Below are 26,328 nucleotides of genomic sequence, written 5' to 3'. Positions count from 1 at the left end.
AGGGATTATTAAACAAGAAAGTAGATTTCAATAAATATTTTTGATTGTAAATTGACATGGTTGAAGAAATTACGCACAGTGCACCATTTTATTCTAAGAAAGAACTTGTTGACCAGTTTACTGGATGTGTGTTGATTTTTTTTTTTTTTTTTTTTTAGTGCTATTTCTTTACAATTGAGTTTGGCCTTTGCAAGCAAGAAGGGCAACTGCGGGCATATGGAGCAGGACTGCTTTCTTCCATTGGAGAATTAAAGGTATGAAGCTGTGAACGAAAGTATCCTTCCCAAGCAAACTGGTTCAAGGTCATGGAAAATATTGATTTGTTTGTCTGCGCATTTCTACTTGCAGATACTCCATAAATATTTAACACAGAGGAGTTGGCACCTCAACGTGGGTGCTAACCTAACTTTTTGCACTTCTGAAAATGGGTCATGCCTTTCTGGGTTTGTGGCGTGACTCAAATGGAGGAGCAGCTATGTGCACAATCAACAGGAATGACAAATGTATGCTAAAACGTCGGCTAACAAATGACTGCCCTAAATTTAGTGCTGCAAAGTGGGCAATGAGCTAGCGGTGCTTCCACTGATGGAAATTTGCTTGTAAGGGTGCCTTGGCTGCTCTCACTTCTGTCACCCCCATGGCTCCACCGGACACCCCGGCATTTATTCCCAAAGGGGAATTTGACATTATTTTAACTTCTTCAAAATTGATGTGTATTAAAACATATGTGGAACATATATAATTTAGAAAAAGACTAAATACACATATGGTTATTTTACTGAGTGGTATCTAAAATGTGTAATGCTGCCTAAGGAATGCTATTTTTTTTTGGCCTTAAAATACAGTAAATTATCATTTATTCAGAAAAGTTGGGGCCTGGGGCATCTGATAATTTAAATATTCTGGTTCCTTCAGTATTACTATTGGGGTGGAGTAAGTTTTGATGCATTTAGAATGAAATGTGAAATATAATCTAGAAATGGTACTGAAAATAATTTAATCTTTCTTTGATTATTCAGACTAAAATCAGGATTATGGACTATCTTAGGGTTTTTATTTTGAGTATTGATTATCCTTATATAATTAGGAAATATATGATAATTGGAAGTGTTTGGTTGTTTCTGTTCTTGAAAGATGCAATTTAACTATAATTTTATCAAGTCCTCTCAATTTATGACCCCATTCCTTCATCCTTCAAACATTTGGTTGAGCACCTACTATGTACCCTGTACGGTGCCAGTCACTGGAAGATACAGATACAAATAATGAGGAAGAATAAGAATAAGAAGAAAATAACAACTACCTCAATGGACACTTAAATAGACCTTAGTGTTTTAGATACTTTAGCCATTCAAACCCATTTAATTCTCATAACAACATAATGAGGTAAGCATTACAGATGAGAAAACTGAGGTATAAAGACGTAGGAACTTGCCCAAGGTCACACAGCTAATACGTGTTGGAGCTGGACGCAACCACGTCCAGGCAGTCTGGGCTCCAGACTCTGAACCCTTAACCACGAGGCTACACTGCCTGGGATCCCTGTTATTAAGGAGTTTACATTCTAGTGCAGGAGATACCCAATCAGATAATACAGACAGTGTGGCAAATGGGCCTGCACAGAGTGGGCCATGCCTGGGAAGGCTTCCTGAGAAGGGCCCAGCCGCCCAAGCTGATTCCTGAGGAACGGAAAGGGTGAATACAAGGAGGAGGAGATTTAGGGGGCTGCCTGAGGCTTAGCATGGCTGGGATTGAGGATAATATTTAGCATAACAAAAGCCTGATGTAATGTGGTGAAATTTTTTTTACTAAATTCTCAACAAAAATAGTCCATTTGGGGTTAATCTCAGCGCAGTGGCCAGAGCCCACAGCCATAGTGTGATGTCATATACCTGAAAGACTTAGGCCTGCTATAGAGTGCTTTTTGATTTCCCCGAAAAAAGATGAGCCAGAAAACCACGTAGCTCTTGAGCTACATCTATTTACATTCTCCTCAGAGGGTTTATAAATCACGCCAGAAACAAAAGAAACAAATCTCTCTTATTGCCTCAACTTTCGACAGGGTCCTCTGATCTGGTTAATGAGGCATGTGTAGGCAGCATTGGAGTGAATCTGTTGTTTTTGTTTCTATTGGTGTGGATGGAACCGTCTGGAAATGGAAATCAGCCAGAAGCATGTACACCGACGAAGGGCATTGTCAGCCATGAATCTTCCTGTTCTGGTCCATCACCTCTGGTCATTAGCATTCTTCCATTCTCAAATTTCAACACTCCAACATCCCTATGATTGCTACTTTGGACCATTTTTACAATTCAGGCATTCTTTCTACAAGAAAAATCTTCTGATAGTGCACAGAGAATACATAACGTGATGCAGATGCTCTCGTAGCAGCCCTCCCTCACCCCATCCCTGCCCACTCTGTCCCATGCACAACCCTCTCACACACTTCTCAACACTTCAGTCTAACTTTTACTTAGATGATCAATACTAGCCCTTGATCCAAGCAGGGTTAACTTTATTAATAGCATTATAATAATTCCAATGTAAACACGCTTACAGTTTGGGATCCAGTTACCTTATGTGGTAAAATATTTTTGTGATCCAACTGCAGCCCAAATGTAGGTCCTAAGTTGTTGGAGGTTTTGGTGTCTTTATAATTTTTACATAAATATCTACAACTCACCTTCTCTGCTTGAATAGACACGTTTTAAACTTTGTGCTTTAAGAGGCTAGATTTTCCTGGGCGTAGATGTTGTACTTCAGAACTGAGCAAGTATTTCCAGGTGGTATATCTATGGTTTGGAGGATAACTTTCATTATTCTGTCTTATTTTGTTGATAACAACATTGCCTTTTTTTTTTTTTTTACAATTTTGATAATGCTTATTTTTATCTTTAAAGGCAGAAACAAAAATATGAAAAAGCTTGTAAAAGTTAACATTAATCTGATAGCCATAAAGGCTGTTTTGTTTTTTTTTAAATTTCAGCAGTGGTTCATCTCTCTTTTGTTCTAGTTATCTGTTTTGTCATGAGCTTTCAGAAAGTCTAAAAGTTTGTTTATCAGAGAAAGATAAGTGCCATATGACTTCACGCTCATGTGGAATTTAATGAACTACCAAGCAAAATAGAGACAGACTCATAGACAGAGAGCAGGTGGGCAGCTCTGGTGGGGTGGGGTGTTAGCGGGATAGAGGGATTGAGCAAAAAAGAAAAAAAGAGAGAACTTATGGACATGGACAACAGTGTGGTGATTGTGTGGGAGGGGGAGGAGGTTGGGAGAAGGTGGAGGCGGCATAGAGGGGATAAAAGGTGATGCAAAAAAAAAAGTGTGTTTATGTAGGGCCTTTTCTTACCGTCATCACTTTGGAGAGCAGTTAATGTCAGCTAAGTCATCTGGAAAACTGACTTAAAAACAGGTTGAAAATAGGATAATTGACTGCCATTCAACCACAGTCTAGGAAGTGTCTTTCCTTTCATGCCCCTTTCCCCTCTCTTTATCCCAGAGTATAAATACATCTGTTCTGATTTGCAGGTTTTGATAAAGCTGATGGTTTGAATTTTTTTTAATAATTATTACTTTGGCTTTGGTTTTAGGATATCATTGCACAGTAAATTTATTGTACTGCTTTTAAAAAAAATACATATTTTTTAAAATTAATTTCAGAGAGGAAGGGAGAGAGAGAGAGAGAGAGAGAGAGAGAGAGAGAGAGAGAGAAAGAAACATCAATGGTGAGAATCATTGATCAGCTTCCTCCTGCACACCCCACACTGGGGATCGAGCCTGCAACCCTGTATATGCCCTTACCAGGAATTGAATGGTGACCTCCTGGTTCATAGGTCGATGCTCAGCCACTGAGCCACACCGGCCGGGCTGTACTGCTTTTTATAGCTGTTAATCAGCATTCACAGAACAGGTTCATATTTATTACAGTCATTTGTATTTACTGCCATGTACTCTGTGAGGTGGTCAGGATTACTGCCAGGCTGTAGAGAAGAGGGTTCTCTGAGGTCATCTGGTATAATAGTGGGGAGAGATAGAGCTAGAGTTAGGACTCACTGCTTCTGAGCTCCCACACCTGTACCCTGCTCAGCTGGCTCACACCTCCCATCTTCTTCCTCCTTCCTTTCCCTTCCCGAATCCAGCACTCTTAACAGTAATGACAGAGCAAATGCCGGAGCATTGGAAGCTGGAAACTGATCTTCGGCCTTTATGAGAGGATTGCTTGAAGAGAGAGTTGATTCCCTCACCCCTGCAGCTTATTCAAACTGAAGAAACTTTCAACATCACGGACACACACACAAAAAAAGTGTGATACCATCATCCCCAAATTTGGCAATAGGGGTGTCAGTGCCAAGTTGTGCTTGGTTAGCAGGAGGAGCATTAGAGAGAGGTTAAAAAATATAGTATACCTACATATGTGCATATAAAAATGTATATATTTGTTATTCTGATGTGAGAGAAGATGATTGTAGTGTGAGTGTAAAGGCATTTACAAATTTATTTTATTCACAATCTAAGGCCAACGCCTACCTGTAATCCCGACTTCACACTGTGTTTCCCCCAGCTTTAACCAGTCCTAATAGAGAGGGTGAGGATCACAGGGTTTCCATCTAGAATAGTAGAGATAATAACTCTGTGTCATTACAAAGGCAGGTGGCTGGGAGGGAGGGAGATTTTACATTGAGGAACCCAGGGCAAGCACTGCTGCAGTGTGGGCCTGGAAGCCTCATAGCTGGGGCCATGGGTCTTTACCTGTGGGTTCCAGAGCCCTGGGGGAGAGGGGGCCGGTGGTGGCAGCTGTGGCTGAATGCACACGCACACCAAACATCATCTCAAGACTAGCTGAGCGATGATAAACAAATATATCGAGCACTTCCTCTGTGCCAGGTACTTTGCATGCATTGCCTTGTTCAATTCTTACCACAGCCCTGGGTTGCAGTTACTATTAGTACAGTATTTCCATTTCCGGGAATGCAGACTGAAATAGGCTTACAGAGGTGGGATAAGTTGTCCAAAGTCATGTAGGAACTTTAGGTAACAATTGGATTCTAGGAAGTTTTTGATGTTGAAAAGAGATGTTTTCATTGAAAAGGCCGGAATCGCAAATAAGTCTTAATTTGTACACAAAAGTCAATTAAATAGTAATGTCCATCTCTGCTGGGAAAGGTGGGAAGGTCATGCCAAGGCTCAGTGGGAAAGGCTGCTACGAGCAGTTCATGCTGGCAGAGGTGGAGGGAGGGGTTGGTGGTATGAGTGCAGGCCCTGTTCAAACTGCATTGCAAGAAGAGCTTCAGAATTCATGGAGTTGCTCAAAGAGGAAACTGTGCCCCAACCTGGGGGTTTTTCACCCACGTAATACTGTGCTTCTGGGACAGTTCTGTTTAGAATCCAGGTCTCCTGGCTCCCAGTCCTATGCCCTAGTCTTTAGCATTATGGGTAAATCCAAAACAGTCCTTTTAGAAGAGGGGAGCTGATTATCAAGCTTTCCTGGGCTTTTAAAATGGCTTGAGAATAAAGGACTGTCAACCAGATCCTGTCAGCATTACCAGGCCCCTCTCTACAGGAAGCTGGGTTAATTCTTGCAGACTTCAGCGCACCTGAAGAACACTTCAGGAAGGACTCACCACGGAGTTCCCTGGGACATGGAGCAGTCTGGCTTGATGTTTACAGAGAACCCACTGGGCACCGAGGAGAGGGAGTGATAGCTGTTCTCCAAGGCCCAGCAGCTGAGAGAGGGATATGGATAGTGGCTGAGGAGCAAACTCAGTAGGACCTCACTTCAGTGGGCAGTGGGCTTTAGAATCAACGAGATATGGATACTTGCTCTGGACAACAGAACTCACCAGAACTCTTGTATTCAGAACAGGGGACCTTATGGGCTGCATGGATATTCCTGGCAGTCATCACACAGGGAGCTCCCCGGCAGGTGAAGGAGACCACTTAAAGGTGTGTCACATCTTCATTTGTCGTCCCCTCTCCCTGGCTGCTCCCCCAACTCCAGGCTCTTGTCATTCTCCAGGCTGGTCCTGGGTACCATTATCGGCCCCATGTTCCTAACAGCCCAGGAGCAGCACTGGTCCCCTTCCCCATGGATAGACAGGTCCTCAGCAGGTAACCAGCACATTGGACACCACAGGCTCCTGCGGATGGGCTGCATTTTTGAGATCATAGACCAACCATCTTCCAGTGTTTCCTTGAATATGACTCGAGGCAGTCATGATACATATTGTCTAGTGGTCTTTCCTCAAATTATATGCTGTGAGTCCACTGACTTTTCTTGAATTCTGGGGCAGAGCACCCTGTGCCTCTGGAATTTTTCTTGGTGTCCTCTCATCCTCTTTACCAGTTAAAATGGCTAAACAAGCTCATCTGAGTGTCCAGCGAAGTCGTCCCATGATACATTTCTCTAAAACTATGCTGATTCCAGTCCCTAGTATGGCCTACATATTTTCTGGAGGCATTCTCTACACGTAGTGACTGTTATGGTTGTTAATTTCCTATGAAAGCATTGCAGACCCTAGTAGATGAGTTTCACCCCCTTTTTGTGCTTATCTTAGACCCAATGAAACGTCCTTCTGTTGGTTCAGTAGGGATACCCCAGGGGAGCTGTGGCTTAAATGTTCTTATAGGCTGCTCTGCCTTGACTCTTCCCGTGCTCCTGAATGTGGGGCTGAGAGAAAGACCAACAACACTGTGTCAGCCACATTCCTTCCTTTCGTATGTCCTGATGGGTGGGTGGGCTACGAGAGCAACACACTGAATTAAAATGCTCCCAGATATGGCTGCAAAGAAAGCAACTTCTAATTCTGAAACCGGTGGCGACCCAACAGGAGGCCTGTCCTTTGCAGAGGAGCAACAGCTCTCATAACAGGACATTTTATTTCCTGAAGCTGAGGTTGTTTTAAAAATGTGGACAGAATTATTAGTCACGGGGAACCCAAATCCCCTGATATTCGCTGCACCGCACTGAATCTGGCACACGTGCATTTGCAGGTTTAGTGACCTTCTGCTTATGACGAAGCTGTTTGTGGGCCAAAAAAAACTTCCCCTGACTCACGTATGCACTGCTCTGGACAACAGAACTCGCCAGAAAGCAGATCACGGCGGAGGGCCATGTGCCCTTTCTCTCGAGTGTCAGTCCTCTGGTTCACAATTACATTTTCAAACGTAGGGAACCACAGCCTTCTTCAGGCTGCAAATCATTCCACGTGTTTTGAAATTGTTGGGGGAATGCACCAAGAATACTGAACAGGAAAGGTTTTTCAGCATTTCTCTCAGAAACCATAGCAGTTAGAGATGGAGAAGGTGGAAGAGTGCTTTGGGTGGAATCCAGAGGCTGGATGAGAAATCACAGAGCCCAAGCCTCTCTTTACAGCTGAGGAGACTGAGGCCCAGGGAGGTGAAGTAATTTGCCAACGTTACCCGCTCAGACAGCACCACCTGGATTGGAGCCCCAGTTGCCCAACTCCCAGTTCAAGGCAGTTACTGCTTCCCCTTTTCTTTCTCTCTCAACCAATTTACCCTGGAAATTAAGAGACAGAATCTAGTGGAGTGTTTATCAAAATATACTTCGCAACCACTTATGTCTGAGTCACCTTGGATGCCTTTAAAATGCAGACTTCTGGGATTCATCCAGACCTACCAAATAAAATCGAGGCCTGGGTATCTGCATTTTCATGAGCTCCTTAGTGATTCTATGCCCACTCCGTGTGAGAATCATTGATGCAGGGTCTATAAATAGGCAGGTGGTCCGTGGCAGGAAGTGACCATGAACTTTTAGCATCGCTGAACTTATCTGCAGAATCCAGTCCTTCATTGTTCCCTGCTGTTCCTCGGCCAGCCGTGTAGTGAGCCGAATGGAGCTAATGAAGGCTCAGAGAGTAATTGCCCTGGCTCTCCTGTTTTCCTAATGCCTGCTCTGGGCATACCTATAAACTATTAATATTAGCTCTTTTGTTCCCACCCGGAAATATTTATCTGCTGTGTATTGCTCTGCTGTACTGGGTGGAAGGTAAATGAATGCTTTGTAAATTTTCTCAAATTGGCAGGCCCACTCTAGACTCTGTTGATACCTGGCCTCAAAGTGTCTCTCAATGAGTCCACAAATAGTTTATTCAGAGCCCCTGTTACCTCTCCATGCAGGTAATTATTACTTCTGCCATTTAAGTGAAATTCCAGTACATTGCTTAGAGCAGTAAATTTAGGACCATATTTATGCTACCCCTGCTTCTATTCATAGCATAGATTTACAATTCCATTTCTGTTGGGATACAGCTCTGAACTCTTTTGCCGTATGTATTTGGTAGATAATAAATAAAATAATACCATCATCTCATTTCTCCTCTTAAAATCAACAACACCGACAGCTACAAAACCCCCTAACACTCAGTTGACCCCACGACGGACTGGTAACTGAGCGGTGCTGTAAAATGATGGAGCTGGGTTGTAGAAATGTGACGTCATGGCACTTTGGAAACCTGACCGTGGAGTTTCACGGGTCCTGCGGTATGTTTTGCAGCATGCTCTTTCTGACAAGGCTTGTGTGAAAGCCTTTGACCCGAAGACAACGTGCCTACAGGAATGCCTTATCACCACCTTCCAGGAGGCCTACTTTGTTTCTGAGAGTTTTGAAGAAGCCAAAGAAAAGATGAGGTAAGCTTGTTTTTTCTCCATACAGAGAAAATAAAAAAAAATATTTTTTTTCTGGCTCTGTTTCTTCCCTCTAGCTATCTTGTATACCAATGAGGGCCGATCGCATACGCTTCTGTGTCTGTTTATTTTGCAGGGATTTTGCAAAGTCAATTACCCGTCCCTTCTCAGTATACTTCAATCCCTACACACAGAGTGTTGAGATTCTGAAAGACACCAGAAGTATTGAGAACGTGGTGCAGGATCTCCGCAGCGATTTGAACACCGTGTGTGATGCCTTGAACAAAATGAACCAGTACCTGGGGATTTGATGCCCAGGACCAGTGTGGTTGCCAGCATGATCTTTCGGGTTTCAGCAGCCAATGTCATATAACACCAATAGCTTTCTGTGCCATGGCTTGGCTAGTAGGCATGCAATTATGTATATCTCTACCTGCTTGTAACTTACTGTGCTAATGTGTGGAACACCATTAAGAACCCAGTGACAGGTAACCACTCATTGTATGAAAGATTGTAATATGTTTAAATATCTTTAACCAATTCGACATCCCTGCTTGGTGTCTTTAACCAAACTGCATCTATATAAACTTTGTAGCAAATAGCCCTTTATGATTCTAGGTTTTGACCTTTTCTTTCTCAGATCTGAGCCTTTCCTCTGTGTTCATTAGATAAAATGAAAACAGCAGCGAACCTGTTTCTACTTTCCATAGAGTCAGTACTTCCACAGCATTACTTGAGATAAACGCAGAATTGTATTAAACTTCCCGTCACATTAACAAGGATTCAATATTCTGTTTCAAAAATTGTTGTGCTAACACACCAGTTGGAGTGACTTGTAGGTTGAGTATTTATACGATGGAAGGAAAGAAAGCTTTTTAGAAATGGGATAGACAGGTTGCACTGACCTTGTAGAAACGGGGTTGTGGCATGCTTCCCAAAGCATTTCGGAAGGAAACACTTCCAGAAAGGACACTAGGAAAGACTAAACAATGGGTAATAAATCTTGGGACTATTAATTTTATGCTGGAATAAAGTGAATTATCATGCTCAGGTGTTTAACCCATTTCTTTTAGAGGGCAATAAAATCAGAGAGCTTTGCTTTCAAAGATGTGGAAATTGAATCTCAGAGAGGTTAAGTGATTTGGTTGAAGTAGCATAGTTAGTTGTGCACCAACGTTTATAGCCCATTGCATATTGCTTTTGAATTGCTAAGAAGCTTACCTTGGTGTATGCATGTATTTATGTGTAGTCAGAGAAGGGAAACTAATGCTTATCAAAACTAATGTTCATCACTAAATTGGGATTGGTTTGAGATTTATTGCCAACAGTACAGATGTTTCCTCTCATACGCCCACACCAAGCCAGATCTCTGGGAGTCTGTCTATGTGCCCAAAATTTGGGCACATTCGGACAAAAAATAGTGATAACACCACAAATCTCTGGTCATGCTTGCCATAAGAGGTGTAATCAGGTGATTAAGTGAAAAAATAAAAAAACCCCTGCGGAATAAGTGAATGAATTTCATCTTCTTCTGATTTCTTCAACAAGCACAACACTGTTCTCCTCATTCTGCTTTGGGTACAGAATCCTGGGGGTGGGGGGTGGGGGGAGGAGTAGGTGGGGAGGAGGAAAGGGGAGACGAGAAAAAGTAGAGAAGGAAAAGATGATGAAATGACTTTTAAGTTAACAATTCTAAAATATTGACTGGAGCAATTTCCTAGGATGTTCTCTTAATAGGAAATTATATATATAATTTCAAAATCTTCTATGGGTCCATGATGAGACAGACTATTTTGGACTAAATATGTTCAGGAAGAACACAAGGGAGAGTTAAAACATGCATTAGAGAGAGGGAAAATTAAGACAAAAAAGTCAGAGGTTTGAATATTGGTTATCTTAGCTATTGAGAATCTTTCGTTTCTGCAGGATTCTAGGAATAACTGAATTTTTGAGAAAGGATTTGGTGCATAGAATGTGAAGATCATGCAATTTAAATGCTATTCTAAGTGAAAGACATAGTAAGTTAAAAAAATATTGGGGGTGGAGAAATTATGAGTAAGCTGAACCAAATTAAAAGGATCTAGAAAGATCAAGTAGTTGTATTTTCAGTAGTTTTATAGATCCATAATGCCTAGTTTCTTAGACCTTGCTTTGCTAAGTCTAGATAATCCTGAGTAATTATTTACTTATAAATATTAATCCAGAAATTTCCAGAACAAGTTGCTGAATTTTCTCAGAGGAGGAAATTGGTTAAGAAACTCTTAATGTCTGCCTTTTATATTGTTTCCATAATTTGGTATTCCTTTAGGCACCATTAAAAAAATCCCATAAGTAGCCATCAAACTTTTCCCTTCTAGCCCCATAAAAAGGGGAACTGCTTATTTAAATGTGCTGAAGGAAGAATTATATTTAATTATAAACAAATTCCCTCAACAAAAGTAACATTTGAGCAGTCTTCTGATTGGGTTAGAGTGGCATCTTTAGTTTTCTTACATGTGCAAAAATCTATGTTGTCTCAAAAGCAGAAGGGTCACAACGTAAGTCAGCTTTCCCACAGAGCTTCTATAGGTATCACACAAGCAGGAGGAATTACTGACTCGATTCTCTTCAGATTTGTTCTCCATTTGGAATAGCAGTTACCATGGTTTTCACCCTGGGAAAGAATGGGGTCCTGGTTTTCATTTGTTGTAAGCATTTAACATGCAAATGCCATTACACATAATGGTGGGAATAATCCTATAAAATTTAATAGCCATCATAGGAAAATTGTTGGTAGGAAAAGTTCCCAAATGAAAACAGTATAACAAAACAATCACAGCCAGTTTCTTGTCATCGCTGATACCTGTTCAGTGGAACCATTTATCTCAATTATGACTCATGACTTAAAGCTAAATTAAATAGATCCAAGGGCAATTATAAATTTAAATGCACGTGTTCACAGTCATCTCATATGAATCGCTACTTCATTTTGGCTTTGCTGCTGACTTCAGTAATCAGCTCATCGGAAATCAACCCAAGGTTCCTAGCAAGACCAGATTTCTCACCTATCACACTTTGCCAAAGACAGCCAGAATCTGATTAGTCCAGTTTTCTTTTAGGACCATTTTTGTCTGTTATGAGTTAGACTAAGAGCATAATAGATTGTTCATAAGTTGCATCTTTTACAAGTAGGGAACTTTGATCCAAGATGGTTAAAGAAAAATTTTTTACAATATATTTTTATTGATTTCAGAGAGGAAGGAAGAGGAAGAGAGAGATAGAAACAATAATGATGAGAGAGAATCATTGATTGGCTGCTGCCTGCACGCCCTTCACTGGGGATCGAGCCCACAACTCAGCCCGACCAGGAATTGAACCGTGATCTACTGGCTCGTAGGTCGAGGCTCAACCACTGAGCCACACAGGCCGGGCAAGAATTTTTTTTAAAATATATTTTATTGATTTTTTACAGAGAGGAAGGGAGAGGGATAGAGAGCTAGAAACATCAATGAGAGAGAAACATCAATCAGCTGCCTCCTGCACACCCCCCACTGGGTATATGCCCACAACCAAGGTACATGCCCTTGACCGGAATCGAACCTGGGACCCTTGAGTCTGCAGGCCAACCCTCTATCCACTGAGCCAAACTGGTCAGGGCAGAAATTTTTTTAAACTATAGTGGTAAGGGTTGTGAAAGTTGGGTTTCTCGCTTAGTACTTACTCACTGTGTAATTTAGAAATGATGCTTTATGGGGATGACATATCTGTGCTTGTCTCACTTGCACATGGTAAATGGGCCTGAGCCTAATGAATGTAAAGCATTGCAACATTTACCAACGTGAAAAGTCTAAAATGGAAAACAGTGAGCTTTAATGTGCAGGCAAATAGAAATACAAAGTTTCATTTTCAAATAGAGTCATGGCTCACATCATCTCATTTTCTTCCTTTGAGGAGGAAAACATTAACACGAGATGTAGTTGCCCTCCAATTCATTTGATCTAATTTTCAACTTCTGAAGAACCCGTGCTGGTGCTCACTCTCATGAACCTTGTCTTACTTATAATGAAAAAGAAGGCAGCCCAGAGTGTTCCAGTGTGTCTGAGTTTTTTTTTTTTTTATCTTCGTCTACAGTTTCTAAAGACATTCTCTTATTTTGGGACATGCTTCTTATGCAGATTGTCATATTCTGGGAAGTAGTAATGGGATACAGCTTCTAATATTACATTTGTATTCAATAAACCAGTTCTGGAACATGAAATGGTGATTTAAAAAATAATGTTATTTGGGGTCATAGCATTCATTCAGTGGTTAGGCACTATCAGGAACTGTATCAGGCACTGTTCTAGACACTGAGGATATAGTGGTGAATAAGACAGAGGAAGTTTATGCCCATTTCAAACTTAACATTCTAGTGGAGAGATACAGGCAAAAAAACCTAGATTATTTTATTGAGATCCTGGTGACTTTTATGGAGAAAACAATCAGGGTAATGTGGTAAAGAAAGTGGGGGAGGGAGTAAGGTGGCTAAGAAAGACCTTCCTGAACAGATGGTATTTGATGAAGAAGGACAGGATGAGAAGAAGCCAGAAGCCAGGTATGAAGAGAGATGTGGAGAGGTTGTTCCTAGAAGAGGGAACAGCAAGATCAAAGTCTAGAAGGCAGAAATGAGGTTGAGGTTTCTGAGGAAGACATCGATTGCCAGTGGGCTGGAGAGGCAGGATAAGAGAGCAGCATGGCGCAAGGATGGATGATACAGGGGTCCAGAGGGGTCAGGCATACTCTAAACGCAGTGGGAAGTCTTGGAGGGCTGTAAGCAAGAGAGTTACAAGATCTAGTTTACATTTTTAAGGGATTATTCAGGGTCCAGGGTGGAAATGAATTGTAGGGGGCAGGGTTGAAAGGTGTGTTGTGTGGACAGAGTAGAAGAGGTAAAACCAAGTAGGAGCCATCACAATACTGGGGATCTGCAAGGTCACTATCTTGCTGGTTCATGGTGGAGATTATTAGAAAGAGTTGTAGTTACATAGGTTACAAAATTAAATGGGTAGGTCATAACTGTCAGATGAAGCACTGAGGGAAGCTGGAATAATCAGGGTTGGTAATCATTTGGCTGGAGAAGCAGACATGCAATGATAGCAGTGTCTTTCACAAATACTTAAAGCTTTCTTTGACAAAACAACATCATGCTAAAGTTGCCCTCGTCATCTTTTAAGGACAAAAAGCCAGACTGAAAGCAAATGAAACTGAATGCAGTTTTGGCTGCCTACCATAATGAGAGCCAAACTCATGAGACAAGTGCTGGTGAGAAGGAAAGTTAATTCAATTGCCAGCGATGTGAGAAGATAGAGGATTCCTGTCCTAATAACCACATTAACATCTCTTATAAATCCAGATTGTTTTATAAGGGGGGAGGGCAAGTGTGGATGTGCAGGGAAAGGGGTAGATGTGCAGTCAGTGTTCTGGTCAGTTTCAACAAGGATCTTGGTGTTAGCTAATTTCTTGTGACCAGACTGCCCCAGGCCCAGGCAGGATCTAGAACAGTTGGTTCCTGCAATTCACTTAAAAAAAAAAAAAAGCTGTTGGCATGCTATAGGCATGACAAACCAAGCCTTTATTTTAAGGCATACATCCCGTTTCCTGATCTGGGGAGAAGCATTGCTCATTATGTGTTATCTAATCAAGAAGATTATATTATTGATTAGTATAAGATTTCATACATCCTTTGTAGCACAAATGCATTTTTTTTTCTTGTGACTCTCAGATATTAACTACATAAGCAAAAATGAAGTAGAGAATAGGGTGTTTTGGGTGAAAGCTGGTAGTGCTGACATATAGGGTGATTCAGAACAAAAAAAGCTTCCTCACTTCTAGGCAAACTAAATAGTTGTGTTCACTCTGGCCATTTCTGTAGGAATAGGCCACATAAATGTAAGTAAATCAGTTAAATCTATTTCCATTCTTCTAGCTGCCTCTCATCTCACCAAATGCACATTTCAGATACCCCAGAAAGGTTCACTTCCTGTGACTTCTCTCCAAGAAGGATGGGTCTGGTGCAGCAGCTGGAAATATATTCCCTCTTTGGGAAGATTGTAGTGAGCCTGATGTTCAACCCAAGGCATCTGCAGTTACGGTGCCTGCAAACAGCATTCTCATAATCCAGTCTGGATGCAGTTTTTATAATTGAACAACAAAAACATCTGACAGATGCATGAGGGTAATTTGAAAGCTGGATGGCACAAAGAAATCACGTTCATTTTCTGTCAATATCAAATCTTTAAAAAGGTGCAAAGCTCGTTCTCACTTTATAGGCAAAGAAAGATAATATTAATATAGGAAGGTGATAGGAGTTTCCCAGCCTCTCCTGAACTTCTCCCAGATCTTTTGCAATCTCCTTACCCTTTAGCTTGTTAATTTCCAGAGAACTAGAATAATGCTGATTCAGTAAGTCTATTATTCCCAAAGGTTTGCAAACCACTGAACACATCTAATGTACAGCTTGCCCAATTTTAGTGAACAGCTAACTTCACAGGCGTTAATGAGGCCAATTATTGGCAAGTGAGTTTGAAGTGAAGAACACATTAGGTTTGCCACTATAGCAGTTATTTGTTTATTGGGATTGATTGAGGCAAACTTCCTTTTGATCATTACATCTGATTGATCACTGCACATGGCATCATGAGAGAATGAGGTTCCCAAATCAGACAGTGACTTGGAAGAAAAATCTCCACCTTGCAAGGACAGAACCTGTTCCCTTATCCATTTCAGTGTGAAAGCCTAGCCATTAAGTTGGAATGGATCCTAATTAGCCTCCTCACAAATCTCTAAAACTTTTTGGTCTTTCCTGTTAAGCAGAACTTAAAAGGAACCTATTAAAAAAAAATAAAAAGAAGCCTAAATTTCCGCCTTGCCCACGTATAGTCAATATCAAAGAAAATAACTTGCCGGGGAATGCTTACTGCTGAACATGAGTGCAGACATAGCAATCCTGATTTGAAGTGGCGTTGGAAAGCATAATTTGATTCACCCAGCCAAATGATTACTGCAAGTACAGATCATCAGCACGGCCCACTCCAGCACATTTGAATTGGTGATCAGCTGACAGCTAATTGCCAGACTGAGTCTGTCTCTTGAGCTTCTGCCTGGGAACCGAGGGAAAAATCCTCATGACTCCTACCAAGGCTGGACAGAGGTGTTTTGTTTTTTTCTTTTGAGAGTGGGTGTCATGTTGCTTACATGGGTAGCTTTTATTTGCCCAGCATCCATACCCTCTTTGTCTAGTAACTGTATCCCCCTTCTCCTTTTGTGAATCACTGCCCACTATTCTTTGTTTATAGCTTGGGTGAGACTGACTCCACCTCTCAGTTGCAGAGGTGGACTTATGAGAGCCAAACTATATGTGCTGGTGAGAAGGAAAGAAGTTAATTTGATTGCCAGTGATGTGAGAAGGTAGCAGATTCCTGTCCTAATAACCACATTAGCATCTCTTATAAATCCAGATTGTTTTATAAGGGAGAGGGCAAGTGTGGATGTGCAGGGAAAGGGGTAGATGTGCAGTCAGTGTTCTGGTCAATTTCAACAAGGATCTTGGTGTCAGCCAATGAGATGTATATGGCCCTGCCTGCAGTGATTGCTGCAGGGGCTGGGGGAAGATGCTGTGAGGTGGGCCAATGAAGGTCAAATCCTGGACCTTTCTGGAACCAGTGGGAAAGAGGTGTGCTGCTTTTTTCTGTGACTGAAAGGCAATAGTATGAGAGTCTGGAATTTCCGGGGGCCACCATGTAGAGACAGGGACAAGAGTAAGAGAGAGGCAATATCTTTTTTAAAAAAATTTTTTTTAGGAGAATGAGTGACATTTATTTGTATGGAGTTAAATCCATGAGTTTCCAAAGGTCCCATTTCTTTCTGTCCCCCCCCTCACCCCACCCCACCCCAAAAGAAGTCCAGCTATGCCTTCAGCAGGGCTAGGATTAAAGCCATTGTCCAGAGTTTCTGTTCCACGTTGGAGCACAGTCCAATCCAGCATCATGCTAGGTGAGTTTGTGTTCCCAGCTGCAGTCCATTGGTCCACTGGGTGTGATGTCAGCAGGGCCACATGGTTGCAGAGGCAACATGAGCAGGAGTAAAAACAGAGGAACAAGAGAGCCACAAGAGAGCCAAGAGCCTCCTTAGTCTTGGGGATTATGTATTCCCAAATTTTCACAGGCTTGTAGTGGCCCCACCCACTATGGCCAATGATTTCTGTTCCCAGATTTGATTGACAGGCACCTTCCCTATGTCACCCTTTGTTGGACTCCTTTCCCCAGTGGTCTACAGGGAATGGGCTGGGGAGTGTTGAATTGCAGGTTCCATCTTCACCAATCCTGGTGAAGATGCCCAAATGGCCATCTATAATACTAAAAGCGTAATATGCTAATTAGATTGGACAGCTGGATGACCTTCCGGACGAAGCCAAGGCTGCAGGGGCTGAGCCCTTTGCATGAATTTCATGCATCGGGCCTCTAGTCTATCTATATAAAACCCTAATATACAAATTGACCAAACAGCAGAACAACCTGCAGAACGACTGGTCGGCAGGGGGTGGGGCCTGTTAGCAGGAGGTGCCAGGCCAGCCAAGGTGGGTGTCAGCAGGCAGAGGGAGGCAACTGGTAGTGACAAGGGGTGGGGCTGGTGAGCAGACAGCACCAGGCCACCAGCCAAGGCAGGTGCCAGCAGTAGCCCCCCAATTGCCCAGCAGTAGCCCCCCAAATTGGCCCTGATTGCCAGCCAGGCCTAGGGACCCTAGCCTATATATTGGGAACAGTCTCTTAGATTTAAAAATTAAAACCTGGCAAGGCTACTCTAACACTGAAAAAACAGGATGATGCAGCGATGACATGCGTGGACTCTGTCTTGCACATTTTGTGGTCAGCCCTGATTCTGACACTTATAACTGTGTGACAAAGCCAATTACTTAATTTCTCTCTGCTTCAGTTTTTCCACCCATAAGATGGGAAAAATGGTACTACTGCCTCAGAAGGATCACTTTATGTACTACTTCTTATAATCAGGGCCAAAAAATATAGCTGCCATACAACAGCAAGATGCCTTTCACTTATATGAAAAGTATGATCACTGGGGCATGCAGTGTTCTGGATTGTGAGAGGGATGTCCGATTGCCGGTTTAGGCCCGTAAACCTGCAATCAGACATCCCCTGAGGGGTCCTGGATTGTGAGAGGGCACAGGCCGGGCTGAGGGACACCCCCCTGTGCACAAATTATGTGCACTGGGCCTCTAGTCTATATATATAAAAGCCTAAGTGACCGTTACGACAGAACAACCGGAATGACCAGTCGACCAGTCGCTATGATGCACACTGACCACTAGGGGGCAGACGCTCAATGCAGGAGCTGCCCCCTGGTGGTCAGTCAGTGTGCTCCCAGAGCCAACCTCCTGAGGCCCCTCCCACCGGCTGGCCAGCCACCCTGATAGCTCTGATTGGGGGGGCAAGCTGACCAACCTTCCCCTCGGCCGACCCCCCCCCCCCACCCCCCCCCCCCCTGGAGGCCTCAATTGCTGGTCAGTCTGAGGGATGCCACCCGTGCACAAATTTGAGCACCAGGCCTCTAGTACTTATAATATCTGGCCTTCCTTTTGCTCCTCTTCTATTAATAGTTAGCTAATTACAATGGTATCAATTGGACAAAGAGTAAAATGGATGGACACATACTTCTTTTACATTGGTGGGTATAGGATAGTTAACAGTTAGCAACATGACAGCAGCCAATGTGCTCAGTGGTTGAGTGTCGACCCATGTGGCAATATCTTAACAACATTGTCAAGCTCATGGGTTTAGCTGTTCATGAAGCTAGATGTACCTTTGGACTTTCCAGATCTGTGAACTGATAAATGCCCACTTCCCCTGCTCTTATTTTCCTGCTGCAGTCACTGACACCCAAAGACTGCTAACACCCAGGATGAAAGCCCAAGAGGAGAGGCAGGAGAGTTTACATTTGCGGAAATCACAACTTCCTGAAGAAGTAAGAGTTACATTTTTTTGGCTTCGTCTGTGCCATAGAAATATGGGATACCTGACCCTGATCTGTTAATCTTCCTCTAATGCTGGAAACTGTGTGACTTCTTCCATGAGATATGGCCAGCAAACGTGTTCAATAGAAGTGTTTAATTGGGTTCTAGGTGACTACTTGAGATTCAATCTATAGGCCACCAATTTGTTTCATGGAAAAAGAAGATTAATCAAAATTAAAGTTAGGATAACTGGGTAAGGCTTTTTCTGTTGTAGTTTTTCTTTTTCTTTTTTATCTGTAATTTTCAGAAGGATCTCGTTTTCTTTAGGATTGGGTACCTTCAAAAAAAAATTCTTATAGTAAAGAGAACATTGGCTTTGGAATTGGGTAAACAGAAATACATTCTCATTTTTTGCTTACTAGGTGGATGATCTCTTATTGATACTCTCTGAGCTTCAGTTTTATTTTCTGTAAATGGGTATGAGAATACCTCATTTACAGAATTATCATGAGAATTAAATATTACATATATGTCCAATCTCAAAATTATTTTAAAAATGTTAATTTCCTCCTCTTGTTTTTAAATCTATCAACTCTTAAATATTCCCAGCTTTTCCCACACTTTTAGACGATGAAATCATTGTAACTTAATGGCCCAAAGAAGTACTATATCAGTGTTATGGGTCATTGTTTTTATTTCTGTGACCTTTCATGCTTTTATTGGGTGATTTTGGTAAAACTGACTGAATCTCATTCAGATGTAAATCTGTAGGCTTGTGGTCATTTGCATGATGGCCTTAAATCACTACCTGAAAATTCAAACGCAATGGATACGAACCGATTCAGTGACCTCGGAGATGCTTTGCATTTCTCTCTGGACATCAAAATTTATATCTATGAAATGGGAAGAAAGACCTATTCAAATCAATGAAACAATATAAAGGTTGGAACTTTCTGGAAGAAAGACACTAAGCAAATCAAACTATTATTCATAGTTCGTTGAATTGTGGCAAGATGGCTTTGAGCCATTGCACACTGTCTAGCTCAGAAAAACTGAAATAGAGGGCAGAGTGGTTGGTGGGTATATGTTCCAGTCACCAGTCCACCTGCTGAAAGGCAGGCCCAACCAACCTCCTTTATGTCCGAGGTACTGCATTCCCCAGGCTCCATTTCAGAGAGCAATTGCTTAGGGTTGTCTCTGATGAAAGTAAAGTCCTGGTCAAAGGGAGCAAATTAAGGGCAGAATAGAAATGCCTTTTATTTGCAGAGCAGAAAAAGGAAGTGCTAAGTGAAAATAGGAAAATGGAATATTATGTGTTGGGAGAGCAATTCCTTTCATCCTGGCAGCTTAAGGGGCTGAACAAAAAGTGAACAATTTGTTTCATGTGATGATTCACTAACTGACAAACTTTCCATTTCTGAATCTCCTCCCACAGTCAGCTGCTTATCTGTCTATCTATTGCACAAACAGGACAGCTGAAATGTATGTGAGGAATAACCATCACTTACATCCTTCCTGTTAGAGGAAGGAGTGAGGGAAAGGCAGCGTGGAGTGTCTCCTACTTGCTCCCACGGAAATAACCATCTGTTTCCTTTGTGAGGTCCTCTCCTTTGAAGATTTCACTTTGAGGAAAATATTCTGATATAGGAAGGGAAAGAGAGGCTGGATTCAGTTTTACTTTGACTTTATTCTTGCCTCCTTTTCACCGGGGTTGTAAGTTAAACAACTTTGAATGGAGTGCTCATTCTAATCACAAGCCTAAACACAGAGCAATGACCCTTGTGGCTTTTTTTTTTTTTTTTAAAATATATTTTATTGATTTTTTACAGAGAGGAAGGGAGAGAGATAGAAAGTTAGAAACATCGATGAGAGAGAAACATCGATCAGCTGCCTCCTGCACATCTCCCACCGGGGATGTGCCCGCAACCCAGGTACATGCCCTTGACCGGAATCGAACCCGGAACCCTTCAGTCCGCAGGCCGACGCTCTATCCACTGAGCCAAACCGGTTTCGGCTTGTGGCTTTCTTTTATGTGAGGACCTAGGTTAGGCATGAGGAGAACTGACATTTCACATGTGATCTGAAAACAGATACTCATTTCAGGAAGGATTATAATCAAAGATCAACCAACTAGTAGCTTTATTCCCCATTCTTTACTTTGTTGACTTTTATTTTTGTAGTATTTGTATAATTGGAGTTAGCTTGGCAGACAATGGGGAACTTTATTACATATGACTCATTGCAGCCCAAGAGCAGGGATGTAGTGGGCCTCCAAAAGGGACTAGAGCTAGGAAGTAGAAAGACTTCAGAATTTTCTCTCTGCTTTTACCTTTGCCTTCTCTGCACATTTGTTTCGTTCTACTTTCCGGGACTCTCATCTTCTTTTATTTCTCTGCAGATGAGATTTTTCTACTCACCTATCTGCATGGTGGAATATGGTGACTCTAAAATTTCTGAGTTTTACATGCTATAGTGTTAGCCAAAGAAGATTCCATTGCCTCTGAATTCAAATTCTTAGGAAAGAGAGTCTGATTGACCCAGTGTGGGTCAGTTGTCCAGTCCTGGTCCAGCTGACTGCGGTCAGAGTGGAGAGGTAAGGGGGTATAAATAGGATTGCAAAAACCCTTTTCTGCAGGCAGGAGGCAGTTAAGGGAGAACACAGGTGGGGCAGAAACCCAAATAGATGTTTATAGTCCAGACTATAACTATTGTCCCACTTTAAAATCATCATGCTTGCCCTAATCAGTTTGGCTCAGTGGATAGAGCCTTGGCCTGTGGACTGAAGGGTCCCAGGTTTGATTCAGGTCAAGGGCATGTACCTTGGCTGCAGGCACATCCCAGTAGGAGGTATGCAGGAGGCAGCTGATTGATGTTTCTAACTCTCTATCCCTCTCCCTTCCTCTCTGTAAAAAAATCAATAAAATATATTTTAAAAAAATCATCATGCTTAATGGAGTTTAATCCTTAGATCCCAATGATCAGATTTGGGGTGGGCCTGTACCTCCTTTTTCTCATTTCTATCATTCCCTTTTGGACTTGCTAGCTTCTCATACAAATGTCCCTTTCTCCACTCCCTACCTTGTATCTGATATCATTTCACGTGGGGGCTAGAAAGGTGACTTGGGGGGCTCTGACAGTAGTGGGCAGAGAGGAGAGACAGTGAAAACAGAAGCATCCAGAAAGGGAGGAGTGTCAGGAATGTGTGGTCCTGGAAGAAAAAGGAGAAGAGCTTTAAGGGTTAAGGAACTATGGACTCCAAAGAACTGAGCCTCCAGCGCTAGGGATGTGGATGGGGCACCTGTGCACAGGATGTATCACGAGGATGGCCAGACAAGTTCTCTGCATACGGACTCTGTGGTCCTACTGGGATTCCTGCCTCATTTGGGGAGTTGTGTTTTACTTTCTTTGGAAAGTGAGGTTTATTTATTTATTTATTTTTTGTGGCTTAATTTTTATCAAGACACTACCTGGAAGGCAGGCCGACATAGTGGATTGACTCCCTACTTTACTCCTGAGATGCCATGTAAGTGAGAGGTTTGTGGTACCTACTATGGGAAGATTTGGTCCTGTTTTTTTTTGTTTTTGTTTTCTGTCTCAGAGTTTTCCAGGATTATTTTCCCCTTGGTATATGTGACCTTTTGGCTGTGATAATTTGAGCTGTATAACCTAGAAAACTAAGGTCAGACGCTCAAGCCCAGGAGGTCTGTATAGTGTCAGATGCCTCCTTTAACCTGAGAGAGAAGTTGCTCATTAGTTTCAGAGTGGAAGCCTCTGACTTTATGAAAAATGTTATCTTCAGAGTTAAAACATGGGAGAAACCAAGATGATGGCATAGGTAAACACCTGAAATTGCTGCCTCACACAACCACTTCAAAAATACAACTAAAAGACAAAACGGACATCATCCAGAACCACAGGAAGGCTGGCTGAGTGGAAATTCTACAACTAGAAGGAAAGAGAAAAGCACACTGAGACTCAGAGAAGGTGCGGAAGTAAAGTGCAGAGGTACAGAGGAACATGCGGAAAGGGCTAGCAACTGAGGACGCGCTTGTCTTTTTCAATCGGGAGGGAGTCTCAAGCTCCCAACTGCTCAACTCCAGTTCCGGGCGAGTCTCTGGGGACCCAGACTCATACTGGGAGAAACTGGACTGTCTGGTATTGGGCAGAACTCGAGGGCGGCTTTCTCTCAGAGGTGCTTGCAACGATTACCACGGGACACTGAGACCCGGGGCCTCTTAGGGCAGGACTGAGGATCAGCCATAGCTGTTTGCTCTGCCTTGTTGACTCCCTGAGACCCCACCTCACCCAAGCTGTGAGCAGAGGCTTTTGCATATGAATGGCCTGGCCCTTTGCAATCTAAAATTACCTAACAAACTGTAGCTGGGTCAGAGAGACCCAGAACTTCTAAAAGAAGGCCCAAGGCCCCACAGCAGCTTGCATTGCTTCACAGCTGGGCCTCATCTGGGCACCTCCAAACCCCAAACAAAGAAGAGGAATCTGCAGATCTCTCTGTAGCTCCTGCTGGTAGCCTCAGGCAGAGGCTAAATTAGCACCTCCCTAGAGATCCAAGAGCCAGTGTACCCAGTGGTCAGAGTGGGACCATCCAGATTACAACTCCTCAGATCCATAAGGGACACACTCAGGGGGCAGACTCAGTGAGCACCAAAGCCCCACTGAAGCAAGTCTTGCCCCAGAAGGGTGTCTCCGGCACAGAAGTTCTCCCACCATAGATACAGCTGATTCTCACAGCCAATTGGCCTGGAGGCCAATTCCTCCCAGTGATACCAAGAACAATTAAGGCTTAACTACAACAAGACTGTGCACACAACCCACAAAGGGGTTCACCAAGAGTGTCCACCTCAGGTAATAGGGGAGGCTGAGCCACTGGGCCCTATAGGACACCTAACACAGAAAGTCATTCTATCAACACAGGAAGCAGCCAAAATGTGGAGACAAAGAAACAGGTCACAAATGACAGAAATGGGAGGAAAGCAAACTACTGGATATAGAGTTCAAAACCACACTTATAAGGTTTTTCAAGAATTTTTTAGAATCAGCCGATAAATTTAGTGAGACCTCAATAAATCTAGTGAGACCCTCGAGGTTATCAAAAAGGACCAACTAGAAATTAAGCATACACTAACTGAAATAAAGAATATTATACAGAGATCCAACAGCAGACTAGAGGATCACAAGAATCAAGTCAAAATTTGAAATATGAAGAAGCAAAAAACACCCAAATGGAAAAGCAAAAAGCAAAAAGAAAAAAATATGAAGATAGTGTAAGGAGCTTCTGGGACAACTTCAAGCATACCAACATCTGAATTATAGGGGTGCCAGAAGAAGAGAGAGAGAGCAAGATATTGAAAACCTATTTGAAGAAATAATGACAGAAAACTTCCCCTACCTGGTGAAAGAAATAGACTTACAAGTCCAGGAAGCGCAGAGATCCCCAAACAAAAGGAATCCAAAGAGGACCACACCAAGACACATCATAATTAAAATGCCAAGAGCAAAAGATAAAGAGAGAATCTTAAAAGCAGCAAGAGAAAAGCAGTTAGTTACCTATAAGGGAGTACCCATAAGATTGTCAGCTGATTTCTTAACAGAAACTATGCAGGCCAGAAGGGAGTGGCAAGAAATATTCAAAGTGATGAATAGCAAGAACCTATAACCAAGATTACTTTACCCAGCAAAGCTATCATTCAGAATTGAAGGTCAGATAAAGAGCTTCACAGACAAGAAAAAGCTAAAGGAGTTCATCACCACCAAACCAGTATTATATGAAATGCTGAAAGGTATTCTTTAAGAAGAAGAGGAAGAAGAAGAAAAAGGTAAAGATACAAATTATGAACAACAAATACATATCTATCAACAAGTGAATCTAAAAATCAAGTGAATAAAAAATCTGATGGACAGAATAAACTGGTGAATATAATAGAATCAGGGACATAGAAAGGGAGTGGACTGACAATTCTCTGGGGGAAAGGGGTGTGGGGGCTTGTAGGAAGAGACTGGACAAAAATCATACACCTATGGATGAGGACAGTGGTGGGGGGGCGGCGTAAGGGCAGAAGGTGGGGTGGGAACCAGGTGGAGGGGAGCTATAGGGGGAAAAAAAGAGGAACAACTGTAATAATCTGAACAATAAAGATTTAATAAAAAAAAAAAGTCCTCTTCAAATGACCACATTCAATGTTTAGAGATATTCAAATATATTTATAGCTTTCCTGTCTCTTTTTTGAGATGTATGTTATTTCTTAAAAATAAGTTGATTCATGTGCTAATCATAGTTTATACCTATCTCCATCCAGGAAAAATGAGATAACTGTGCACTAATGAGAATTAGCTTGTTTTGTCAGGATTTAATATCCATTATTTTTAGTATGATTGCTACACATAAAATGAATCAAAGAGAACATAATGGTGGATTTGTCTGAACACAACATCATGTTCTCTATATTTTAGAGGCACATACACAAAAAGTTAAAAATGTCTCTCTTTTATCTGATAATGTTTCTGGTTCTTTTTTTCTAGTCAGGTTTAAAGCTTATAAAGCAGGGAAGGTGGGGGTGGGTGGGTAAAGATTAACCAAAGAATTTATATGCATATGTATAACCCATGGACACAGACAATAGTGTGGTTAAGGGCTTGGGAGTGGGGGGATGGGTGAGGGGTGAAGGGGGTCAATGGGAAAAAAAGGAGACATCTGTAATACTTATAGCAATAAAGATAAAACTTAAAAAAGCTTATAAAGCAGCCAGTATTCTCCAAGTGTAGAGGAGGGAATGCATTTGCTTTGGCCAGCTGATGTGTAGATTTTCTTTCCTCTCTATGTTGTAGTGGCTACGAGTGTAGAGGCTGGGGTTGGATAACCTAGTTGAGTACCCAGTTCTGCTATTAACTAGGATAGCTGGCTTCATCACTCTATTTTACCTGTGAAATAGGAACTAATAATAGTGATCTCACAGCGTGGCTGTGAACATTAAATGTGGTGATATATTTAAAGCACACAGAATAACATCTCTCACATCTCTCACAGACTTCTTGAGAACGGAAAAATACATGAAAAGCATTTGGCCCAGTGTCTGCCACATGACATTTGTAAACAAGTGATAAATGTGGGCTGTTATTATTCCATCCACTGTTCTTAGTTAACCATATGGTTCTATTCGTCAGAACTTTTCTTTTTTTATACAACTAATACATCAGTACACTTTTTAAATTGAGAAGGTCAAGAGTGCAAAGAAGTGGGAAACACAATATGAACATTCCTCCTTGCTCCCCACCCACGTCATTGCCCTCCACAAACGCAGCGACTGTCAGCTTTTGGTGAGGGAGGTTCGGTCCTCTCATAATCTATCCGCCCTCCCACACTGTATTTTGCTGGTGACATTTTCTATTTTTTCAATTTATGCTGAGTTCCAAGCAGACATAACTTGGAACTCAATAATACTTTCTGATGGAAGGTCAGGATAAAGCAAGTTCTGGAAACTAGCGTCTTATGAGCAGTACCCGAAGGAAAAGGGAGGTTTATGAAAAAAAAAAAAAAAATCTGGTGGGCGAGAGACCTGCCTTCAGCCATCTGAGTGATTTCTCTGGATTGCTGACCTTAATACACTCCTATATTCATTCATAAAACCTGTATTTTGTGAGTTCCTTTCCAAGTTCTTTTGCTAGTTTTACCAAATTAT

General features: G+C 42.1%; 1 protein-coding gene across 1 annotated transcript in view; it reads left to right on the top strand.

The window, feature by feature from the left end:
• TPH2 (tryptophan hydroxylase 2) overlaps positions 1 to 10,140 on the top strand; it is a 97,785-nt gene extending 87,645 nt beyond the window's left edge. Inside the window, exons 9-11 of the mRNA XM_070407634.1 lie at positions 159 to 254; positions 8,519 to 8,652; positions 8,786 to 10,140. Of these exons, the coding sequence (XP_070263735.1) occupies positions 159 to 254; positions 8,519 to 8,652; positions 8,786 to 8,960 (405 nt within the window). The 3' untranslated portion in view covers positions 8,961 to 10,140. The remainder of the gene's footprint in view (positions 1 to 158; positions 255 to 8,518; positions 8,653 to 8,785) is intronic.
• Positions 10,141 to 26,328: the final 16,188 nt, after the last annotated feature.

This window comes from Myotis yumanensis, unplaced genomic scaffold, assembly GCF_028538775.1.
Source record: "Myotis yumanensis isolate MYYU_CA2020_CCGP unplaced genomic scaffold, mMyoYum1.0.hap1 SCAF_3, whole genome shotgun sequence".
Lineage (NCBI taxonomy): Eukaryota > Metazoa > Chordata > Mammalia > Chiroptera > Vespertilionidae > Myotis > Myotis yumanensis.
This window is presented reverse-complemented; position numbering and strand designations above follow the sequence as displayed.